Source organism: Sparus aurata, chromosome 14 (assembly GCF_900880675.1).
Source record: "Sparus aurata chromosome 14, fSpaAur1.1, whole genome shotgun sequence".
In the NCBI taxonomy this organism is placed as follows: Eukaryota; Metazoa; Chordata; class Actinopteri; order Spariformes; family Sparidae; genus Sparus; species Sparus aurata.
Genome location: NC_044200.1, coordinates 278,226 through 289,270, shown reverse-complemented (window position 1 = coordinate 289,270; position 11,045 = coordinate 278,226). Strand labels below are relative to the sequence as shown.

General features: G+C 40.4%; 1 protein-coding gene across 1 annotated transcript in view; it reads right to left on the bottom strand.

The window, feature by feature from the left end:
- tmtc1 (transmembrane O-mannosyltransferase targeting cadherins 1) overlaps positions 1-3,905 on the bottom strand; it is a 276,866-nt gene extending 272,961 nt beyond the window's left edge. The window contains exon 1 of the mRNA XM_030439340.1: positions 3,482-3,905. Coding sequence (XP_030295200.1) covers positions 3,482-3,777 — 296 coding nt within the window. The 5' untranslated portion in view covers positions 3,778-3,905. The remainder of the gene's footprint in view (positions 1-3,481) is intronic.
- Between the last annotated feature and the right edge of the window lie 7,140 nt (positions 3,906-11,045).

The window sequence follows — 11,045 nt, the reverse complement described above, 5'->3', positions numbered from 1 at the left end:
AAATGTGTCTGTGCTCGGTTTTGAATGTGTCAGAGACACAGTCATGAAAATAATATTTGAAATACTCCAATAAAATATTTGATTTTTAAGAGTCAGCCTCACTAATTTGATGTTTTACAGTTTACTCTTTAGCCCACGAGAGTCAAATAAGGCCAAAAAACTCTCTTTGAACAAGTCTCAGAGTCATGCAATCTGCTCAAAGACGGTTAATTGTAGTAACAAGTGAATTTCTCCTGTTGTGGGATTAATAAAGTGTATCTAATTCAATCTAATCTAATCTAACTGCAAATATCATCATACTTACATTCTCAAAATGACAATGCTAGCATTTTTAACAGGTGTGCTCATCAGTTCAGAGTTTAGCATTCTAACATTTCCTAATTAGCACATTTAAGTACATGCAGGCTGATGATATTTCATTAGTTTTGCAGGTATTCGGGAAAAGTGATGGATACAATGCGTTGAAATTAGCAAGGCTAATATTAGCCTTAGGGTTTGTCAGAGCGTCTTACTTGTTTCAAAATCGCTGGGACTTACAAGAATGTCCCTACACTTGGGATAATAATTAAGAAAACTGCACTGCTTATTACCATAGCATTAGGTTAGCTTGCTCAAATATCTGAAGAAGGAAACCAAGGTAGACATCAAATTTTGTGTAAATTTTGATTTGAGTGTTTTTTAAACAAATGTATTTTTGTTAAAAATAAGTTTCATTATTGCTAATGTGTAATTCAAATACATTTAATTTTTTAAAAAGATGATAACTTGACAATGTTATGAAACGATAATTTTCCAGAACCCTTATGGGTCACAAACCCTAAGATGAAGAGTGCCAAATGAAAAGTCAGAGGATCACCAAAGTTGTAACAATTCATCCTGAGTGGAGCATGACTGAACCAAATGGCATGGCAATCCATTCATAAGTGTCAGACGTTTAGTCAGGATCAACAAAAAGATTAGGATACATCACCTGGGGACCGTGACAGAGCAATTTAGTGAGATAACCACAAAAATAAAGGGTCCTATTTAGGTCACATGTTAATGTGACATTTACTGGACAGCGACAGCAGTACAGTTACAAAATGTACCTATTAACTTAACAAGCCAACAATGTTTGCAACCTTTGTATAATTGTATTTAAGAGCAACGTGCATGTTTTTCAGAAAGTGCTGAGATGTATCTTGTTTTTATTCACCTGTGACCTCTTCTTTATATCCTATGACCTCAGTGGGCCATAACCCCAGTGTCATGGGGTATCTATATAACATTCCATAAACAAGATAAGATACAACTGATGTTTATGACCTTGAGCTGGATGGCATCATCAAGCGAGACATGGCTGCAGTATATGCGATAATGAAGCTTTTGGGCTATATCAGGACAAGACTTTTATCAGTTCCTTACTTTGAAAATATGAGTATGATTTTGAAGTGGACCCTTATTTCATTTTACAAAAGAAGTCAAGGTATCAACTGGTGTCTCAACATTAGCCTTCAAATGAGAACTTTGCCTAAATTAAAACCAAACTGATGGATCAGTATCAGCATATCTTTCAGCCAATAAGTAACTAGTTGCACACATACCTCAGTACAGATGCAGCACAGATATGTATGAGGTAGATTAGAAACAGTGTTGTTCTCCGCAAGGAAACTGGCAGTTTTATATTGGCTGAGGGTTATCATCCCCTGTGCATTTGCTTACCTATGGTATTGAATTCTAACATACTAGTATTATTATATTTCAACTTTCATGTCCGTCCAAACAAATCAGTTGTGAAACTACAGTAAAACATTTCACAAAAGTCACTGCAACTGATAATAGTAATTGTATAATAAAATAAATAAACATAAACAGTGATATGGTGAAAGCACGTTATCATTTCAGATTGTGATCAATATATCATATCATTTATACTAATATCATTACTGAATTACCTTTGTGGATCAGCCTCAGAACTACAGTTGCTGATGGGTTTCAGCCTGAGTAAAATTTGGAAATAAATCAGGAACTATCTTGTCAAAGCATGAATAATCACAAATCTGACCACACTCTTCTCATCAGCTTTCAGTACATGACAGTTTTAATTAGTCTCAGTTCAATGCAACACAAAAATTCATAGCTCTGATGATACACAGCTAAGGAGTAGGAATCAAAGGGAGACTCGATTCAATTAACGATGTGTTGCTCACGACAACGAAAGTATTACCATACACAGCAATTCTGTGATAATCTCCACAGCACAACATCTGTCTAACTGAAGATTACAGAAACACCTCAGAAGGCAAAGTGCAGAAATTATGTAAATATTCATCGCAATGTGGTACCAGTTCCACAGAATCTCCCATTAAGTGAGATGAAACAACGTACAAAAAGTGCACAGTCTCTAGCTGAGTGCCTCTTTATCACACACACACCGACTACAACTTGTCCATGTGCACTAGTGCCATCATTACAATGTAAACAACCACAATGTAAAATGTGGATCAATGACCCTTTGACTGAAGATAAAACCAAGCTCATGTTGTCTGTCACCGTGTCCCCTTCTTCTCAACAAACATGCTGCTCTATTAGAAGAAGAGTGAACAGACATGACATGAGCAAAAGTAAAGCCATCTCAGCCCTACGTTATGTGACCTCACTCTCTTACACTGCATCCTCGACTGAATTGTGTTATGAAAAGAAATTAGAGAGCTGACAGTCTTTCTGGCTCGGTTTCACTCCACTTTTGCACCAGCACAGCTCAGCTTGGCTCGTTTCTCCTCATTTAGGAACAATGTCTGGGCGGCCCTCTTTTTTCCCACGCAATCACTGAAACATAATATAATTTAGAGCACAATCCCACCCTGTTCTGGATGCTCGCCTGGTTCCTCCGACAGAAAATCCAGCGCCAAACTGAGCTCAGCAGACCCGCCCTCCCGGAGCACAGCCGCCCGCGTTTCCTTTTGGCAAGCACAACTTTTACATTGAGTCCAACTCCACTGCCATGCTAGAGGCAGTGCTACAAAGCTGTACGTGTGTGCGTGTGTTAACGGAATTCCTTCCTCAACCTGAGGTGGCATCTGGGCAGCAGTGCGGGCGTGAGGACTGGGATGTGCTGGGACAAGTTGTGTGTGCAGCTGTCCAGCAGTGATGCTTTCCTGCCTAAATAACAACTTAAGACAGAGGCAGAGGCTTGAAACGGTGACAGACCTCCACAGTGTTCCTGCCACAGCCTACTCCCTCCTCTGTAGTTACCTGGTGCTTCTGTCTCGAGTAATTTCGCTTGTATTACCCTAAAGTTAACCCTGCGGCTGCAACAGCTTCTTTTCATCAGGGAACAACTGTATGACGTCAGCCTTAATTACACGTTGATACAGCTTTCACGCAGCAGTTAGCGACCGGACAGTCACCCCGGGCTAACACCATCAACACTGCGGTTAAACAAGCACCAAGTGTTCGTTCCCGGTGGAAAGAGCGGAGTTGGGACAGCGGGAGAACTTACTTGAAGGTGAGGATGCACAGCGGTCTGTAGGACTTGTGGCTCGTATTGTCCGCCATTCTCTTGCCCCAGAAGTCGTTGCTGAAGATGTTTCTGAGGCTGGAGCCCGGTCGGACGTCCGGGTTGTTGATGATAGCCCACACATCGTCGTGCACCAACTCCCCATGGAGAGAGTTGCTGTAGCACAGCGCGCACAGGGCGGCCAGCACGGCGTAGCGACCCGCAGCCCACACCGCCTCCGGCCGGATGGTCAGCCGTGGCGGATGGTGGGCTTTCTTCTCCCGCCCCGGCGCTGTCATGTCGGGCCTGGCTTTTCCCGCGGCTCCGCTGGGCTGAGTATGGAACTGGGGGATACGTCCATTCCGCCTGGCAGGTAGCGGCTGTGTGTGCTGTGGACTGCGGGGACGGTGTGCAAGTCTTATGTTGCGTCCATGATCGGTCGGGAAACGTAACTTGCTGATGTTTTACTGTAATCTTTCACGTTTCTCTTAAAATAAATATATATGTTTAAAACGAATATTAAACCTTCCTTATTGTATTGCATTGTATTATAATAGGCAATCACTTTAACAGCAGTTCCTTTATTGGACATTTGAATGAGTGACTGATTTGCTATTATTGTGGCTATGAAGATGGAAAGTGTTCTGTAATGGCACTGACACGTTGACATAAAAACAACTTTATCCTGTCATACAGCAGGAATAAAAAGACCCAAAGGATATATTCTGAATAAGTTGACTATAGTGTCTGTGTGTAGATAGACAAAAAAATCATACTGAAAATCCCCACGGCACAAATGTAGGCTAATTACAAAAGGACTGGGACTCGGTTCTGTAATGGTTTGCCTTTTGGAAATTATTTGGAGATATTGGAAATAATAATAAAAGGGACGAATGTTCATGTTTATGTGAGGCTGTAATGATAGAAATAGTATTATTACGCGTTAATATTGGATTAAAGGAATCGTTTAGCCAGAAGCCTTGGGTGTACGAGTTTTTGTGCAGTACCAGAACGCAACATCAGCTCTAAGAGCCCGCCTACGGACGCATGCGCAGAGGGACACTGCCAGTCCGGGCCGACAGTAACATCATCTGCAGAAAATCAATGCTGCTTGGCGGAAACTGCACGAAGGCATAGTTGCGAGGGCACATACGTAACCTTATCCTGCGCACACACTCATCATGAGCTGACGAGTCTGACCGATGAGAGCGGGAGCAGACACATGGATGCTCCTGCAGGAGAGGAGGCTTAACTTAACCTCTGATAAGCAAGGTCAAAAGCTGCATATTCACCATCTTTGGGCAAGACATGTTTCTATTTTAAACTGGTTTATTTGTTTGATTGTCGACATTTCTGCCTGTTTTACATACTGACAGCAGGAGGGAGACAGGAAAGGCGGGATAAAAAGTTTTACACAATGTTTTACTTACACATTTTACAAAAGCTTGTCTATTGTGTCTCAACAACAGAGAAATAACAATATGCAGTGAAGGCTATGTGTGAATATTCCAAAACGATGTCTCCCACCTGCTGTTATGTCCTTTATTGTTTGTGTCCTGGAAGCTTCAAGTGGCGTTCTTGACACACGATTGGCTCCAAACCAGTTGTGATGTCACAAAATACTGCTGTTGCATTCACGCCTCAGATGGACAATTAAGGTTAGCCCAGGGATAGGCTACTTTTCCTCTTCAGTAGTTAGCACTCTCTGCTCAGACATCATTCTGAAATGTGCCAATCGTACATCACAATAAAGTTATTTGGGAAAGGAACTGTGGCATTAAAGTGAGAGAGGGAATATCGGGGGGAGGGTATGGAAGCATGGAAGGGCTGCAAGTGCAACAAAGCTTGTTTTCTTGTGATAACAGGTTGATTTGTCTTGTTATCTCCAGAGAAAAATGGCAGAATTAGTTGTAACAATCCTATCATTATGTAGTCATTGTTTCCTCACAGACTTTTTAAAGGGAGACACTTGTGAGGATCAACTAGCTAATGCGTGCACTGTATGTACTGTATTCAAGTCTGTGGCAGAAAGAGGGCAGAATAAACAACAGTCTTACATACAGTGAAACTACCCATATTGGTGGGTGTTTTAATGGTAAATAAATAATAAAGTATAAATTAGTAAGATAACAGTAAGATTTTTGGACAGACATGATTGGTACTTCTTGATCTGAGCTTCTTTTGTCAGCATAATGAGGTAAATAAATTAATCTGCCATAACAAGAAAACCCTCTTTGTTAGCTCATATATACATATGAGCTAACAAAGAGGGTTTTCCTCTCTCTGCCACAAACTTGAATACAGCACAATACATTATGTTTATATATGTTCATATACAAACATATTAATAAATTAATCTGCCATCACAAGAAAAACGTATATAAACATAATCATCGATAATCAATAATCATCAACTGATGATTGTAACAGATAAATAGGTAATTGAAATAATTAGTTAGTTGCTTCCCACATCTAACACAAAGTAACAGCAGGCGGCAAGCTTCAGACTGATTGTGTTGTATTATTGTGTTACATTTAGTTGTAAAGGTAACCTTACAGTAACCTCATAATTCAAGGAATCAGACTCTCTGATATATGTTTAGAGAAAAATATCTTGACTCCTGTTGCATTATTTTTTTATGGGAATTATGAATGTTTTCAGGTCACAAAACAAAAGACAGAGGTTTGAGAGAAAGAGCACATGTAGAGGGAGAGCCTGAGGCCATACAGCAAAGAGTCAGTCAACAACATGCTGAACATCTGGTGTGTCCTCTCGCAACCTGACCAACTCATCGCCATTCCTCTTGCGCCTGGGCCAGCTGGTCACCGAGTGCTCTGCCTCCTGCTCTGAAACAGAGCTCATTTCAGTCTGAGCCACTCCAGCACACTGCAACAGCTGCTCACGCTGAAAAGAACCAGAGCTTCTGTCTTACAGTGGGCTGAAAGATGAAAGTGAAGCCAGTCAAGTTACAAGGCTAACTCCTAATGAGGAACTCCCAGAAATTATTACCAACTCTGCAGCCCAACAGAACATTTTACCATCTTTAAATATAAGGCATGTAATATTTCTGCATTAGAATGTTTAAAAATGACTATACTTTTGTTATATATTTTGTTGAGTCGTGTACTGACATTATCCCAAAAGTGTCCAACAGTTGCCCAAAAATGCCCAAATAAAACAAAGTTTTATTTATCATCTAAACAAAGTTTTATTTGGGTACCTATTGCTACAATTTCTGGGAGCAAGTCTTTCAGCTTCGTTGTTATCATCTATAGTTCTAAGTAGGGGTGTCAACGTTTACAATTTGTTCTACACGTGTAAACGGGGCTTCTAACCGACGTGTACCCGGTTACACGTCGGAGATTTATGATCTCTTTCTATCGCAGTTGTGATAGCACCGATGCCAGCAGCAGTCTCTCCCTCCAAATTGTTCGGGTGTTTCCATCACAGGTGGTTTAGCATGGATCCCGTGCTGTTGTTGTAAGCCAACTTTGCCTGACATAGCCTACACTCAACTTGATTTCCACTGGCAGTTTGTTAAAAAAACACACAGTGCTCCGCTTGTTGACCGCCGCCATCGTGTCCCCCAGTCAACTTGAAGTGACGTGACGCGACACTGGCTGTGGCTGCGGGTTTTTTCTTTTTTTTTTATATCAACGTAACATTGTGCCCCATTCATCTATTATGTATGCGGATAACTGCACTAGTGGGAACATTTAATAGTATAGTTAGTTAATGTTATTATCTGAAGCTTTCAGGTAACATTATCTTACTTTCACTTTTAAAAATTCCGTCAGTCCAATTTTCCTTCGGGCGTCGGTATCAATTTATAGTGGGTCGGCTCTGGTACGGAATGTAATCTGTGCTACTGTCGGATAACGGGTCGGATGCGGTGACCCGTGCAGGACTCTGCTCTAAGTGACCATTTTAATCCTCTAGCCAATTATCAAGCTAAATATCCAACATGCTAGTTAACGTCAAAGACTGCGGTGGAAGACGACGGTAAAATATTTCCACTGGATTTATTTATGCCTGAATTTTTAAGGTGTGGCGGCTTTTATTTTTTGCCGTGGCGGTGCGCCACAGTCAATTACATGTAGGGGAAACCCTGAATACTATATATATTGATGAGAAATGAACGAGGAGGAGGAGGAGGAAGAAAAAAAGACGTGTAAACGGTTATTGATTTTTCTAAACGGTTATGATTTGTTATCTGTGTATCCGTTTACACGTGTAGACGTTGACACCCCTAGTTCTAAGAGTTTTTTTGTAAAGATTATTACCTGCTGTTTATTTAATGGTCTGTCAGCACTCGAAATCTCAGAAAAATTTGCATAGGCATTGAAAGTGGTGCAAACTTTTGCAAAAGTTAGCAAATGTCTCCACAGCACCCCCAATAGATTTCAACAAGGTAGCCCTTACAGTAAGTTACACCTACATGTCTGAAAACTCTTAAGCAAACATGTCACATAAAGATACAAGAAAAAAGCCTCTTGTACACACAACAGGAAGTCAGCTATTTTAAATGTAGGTTTGTGTGTTGTAAACACTCTAACAATGGGCTTGCCTATGATGGCGAATTTGATTATTTGCAATAATCGCAGTAATAATAATAATAATACATTTTATTTACAAAGCGCCTTTCAGGACACTCAAGGACACTTTACAGAGGGACATCAGAAAAAAAAAAATGGATAAAAAAATAAAAATAAAAAAAATGTCAATTTAAAACATTCAATAAAACAACATTCAAACATCCAAATACAAAGAAAGAAAACCATACAATTAACAACATTTCAAAACATCAGTGAACATACAGTGTGCAACAATTTAATAGAACAACAATAGAGGTAGGGCGGTGTAACAGTTAGGGGTGGAGTGAATAGGCAATTTTAAACAGGTGGGTTTTGAGTCTGGTTTTGAAAACAGGGAGGGAGTTGGTATTACAGATGTCGGGTGGTAAGGAGTTCCAGAGCTGGGGAGCAGAGTGACTGAAAGCTCGGCTCCCCATGGTGCGGAGGTGTACAGGGGGGATAGTGAGGCGGAGGGAAGAGGAGGATCTGAGGGAGCGTGCTGGATTGGAGATGCGAAGGAGATCAGACAAATAAGGAGGGGTGGGGTTGTGAATAGCTTTGAAAGTGTACAGAAGGATTTTGAATTTAATTCTTTGTTTGATCGGGAGCCAGTGAAGCTTCTGTAGGACAGGGGTAATGTGGTGGGAAGAAGGGGTTTTGGTGATGATTCGTGCAGCAGAATTTTGAACCAGTTGGAGCTTATGGAGGGACTTGTTAGGGAGACCGAGAAGAAGAGAGTTGCAGTAATCTAAACGGGAGGTGACAAGACTGTGGACAAGGATGGAGGCAGTGCTGGGGGTGAGGGAGGGACGGAGTCGGTTGATATTTCGTAGGTGGTAGTAGGCAGAACGAGTGGTGTTATTGATGTGGGATTTGAAGGATAGAGTGCTGTCGAGGATGACACCCAGACTCTTAACCTGAGGGGAGGGGAAAACTGAGGAGCTGTCGATGAGAATGGGGAAACGGTCAACTTTGGATAGTGTAGATTGGGTGCCAATTAAAAGAATTTCAGTTTTATCACTGTTTAATTAGTATCAGTAGTTCCACTGTACATGGTTGACGTGCCTCAGGCTTTACACATTTGATCATGGACTGAAGACATTAACATGCCAATAATCAATTTTAATCACAGTGCCTTGGCAACAGAAAATACCATGTTTTATATTTGATGCACCCTTCCTAGCAGGTCGACCTGATTCAGTTCACGTTTCCTCTGATAAGTCAACAGACCTTGATGATGCCATATTGAGTCTTGTGAGTTTTCATTGATTGTCGTTGCAATGGACACATATTATTAACCATGAAAGAGGGAGTTGCTGCAACTTGACTGTACATGATCAATTCTGCACCAAACTTGGGCCTGAAGACATGTGCATGCCAATATTAATTAACAGTGATATTGTTTTAGTATTTGTTAGATTCACTTGAATGTAGTGGTCATAGCTGCGCAGCAGCATGTTGATGTGACCTGAATTTCAGTGAAATTTCTGGCCTGAAGACAGTAACATACCAATATTCAGTTCAGTCAAAGTGCCACCCAGTGCCAAGAAGAAGTAGTGTGTTTCTATACTTCTATTTACTCTTTCTGAAAGGTTGACTAAATCCACCTGAATTTGCTCACAAAAGCCTTCCTTCCATAACAACATTGTTTGATCCTGTTGATGTGGCATGCTTTAGTCGCCATGAAATAGATAGTTGTTATAACATGACTGTACATAATCCACTCTTTCCCAAATTTGATGTGTTTGATAAGAGTCCCAGCTACAACACATCTACATGCTCATTACACCATCTGTTGGTGACAGGAAGTAAGCCTTTTGTGACAATCATTTGATATACATGACATTCATATACTTGCACGGGGCGCTGCCAGGGATTTTGGGCCCCATGAAAAGAAATATCACTGGGCCCCTGTATAGCCGGCCATAAGGCCGGCGAAAATTTGTTATGCTGTTTACATGAAACTGTGCATTTTTTTTATTTTTTTTTAACTTAAATTTTTATTGAAATTTTTCATCTCCACATGTACAGAACAAGGTAGATATATACAGTAGATCCATGAATTACATTCTGCGTGTGGAGCAGTTGAAAAAAAAAAAAAAAACACAAAAACAAACAAAAAAAAAGAAGTACAACAGTCGTGGCTACATGTGTCCATTGTTAAATTACACTGTATACAGATCCAAGATAGAAAATATGAATAAGACAGATTTCAGGTATTCCCAACTGTGTCCCATCGGGACCACTTCTCCCATTTAGTCACAAAAACATTTTCCTTCATTCTAAGTCTATATGTCATTCTCTCCATGTTATGGACTTCTCTAATGATTTCTAGCCATTCATTCACAGCTGGTGGCTCGGTCTTATACCATCTTCTTGTTATTGTTTTTTTACATGTGACCAGTAATATTTTTATTAAATATCTGTCTTTGGCCAGGACATATTGATTCAAGTTCCCAAGGTACATAACACCACATTCTTTAGGTATTTCATAACCCAGGATGTTCTTAATTATATCGTGTGCGTTTTCCCAAAATGGGTTAAGTTTCTGACATCCCCAGAAAATGTGTGTATGATTTGCTTCCTTTTCTCCACATAAACGCCAACATGAGTGCTGGGAGCCTGTTTGTTTACTTTTTAATTTGGGAGTGATGAAAAAACGGGTCAGGTTTTTCCACCCGAATTCCCGCCATATTCTCGAATTTGTGGTTGTGTGCTGTGCTTCACACATACTCTGCCACTCCTCTACAGTAATGTTAATCTTCAATTCATTCTCCCACTTCTCCTTAATGTACAGAGTGGAGATATCTTCTGAGTCTCTTAAGTTTTGGTACAGTACTGAAACTGCTTTCAGTTTGGTTCCATTGTATGTCCTGATCATTACATCAAGTACACCATTTAGATTTTCCACGGTTTGTATTTCCTTTATAAAATAGTCTTGTAGCTGTAGAAATCTAAAATGATCTCTATTTTCAAGGCCATAGTCCGTTTT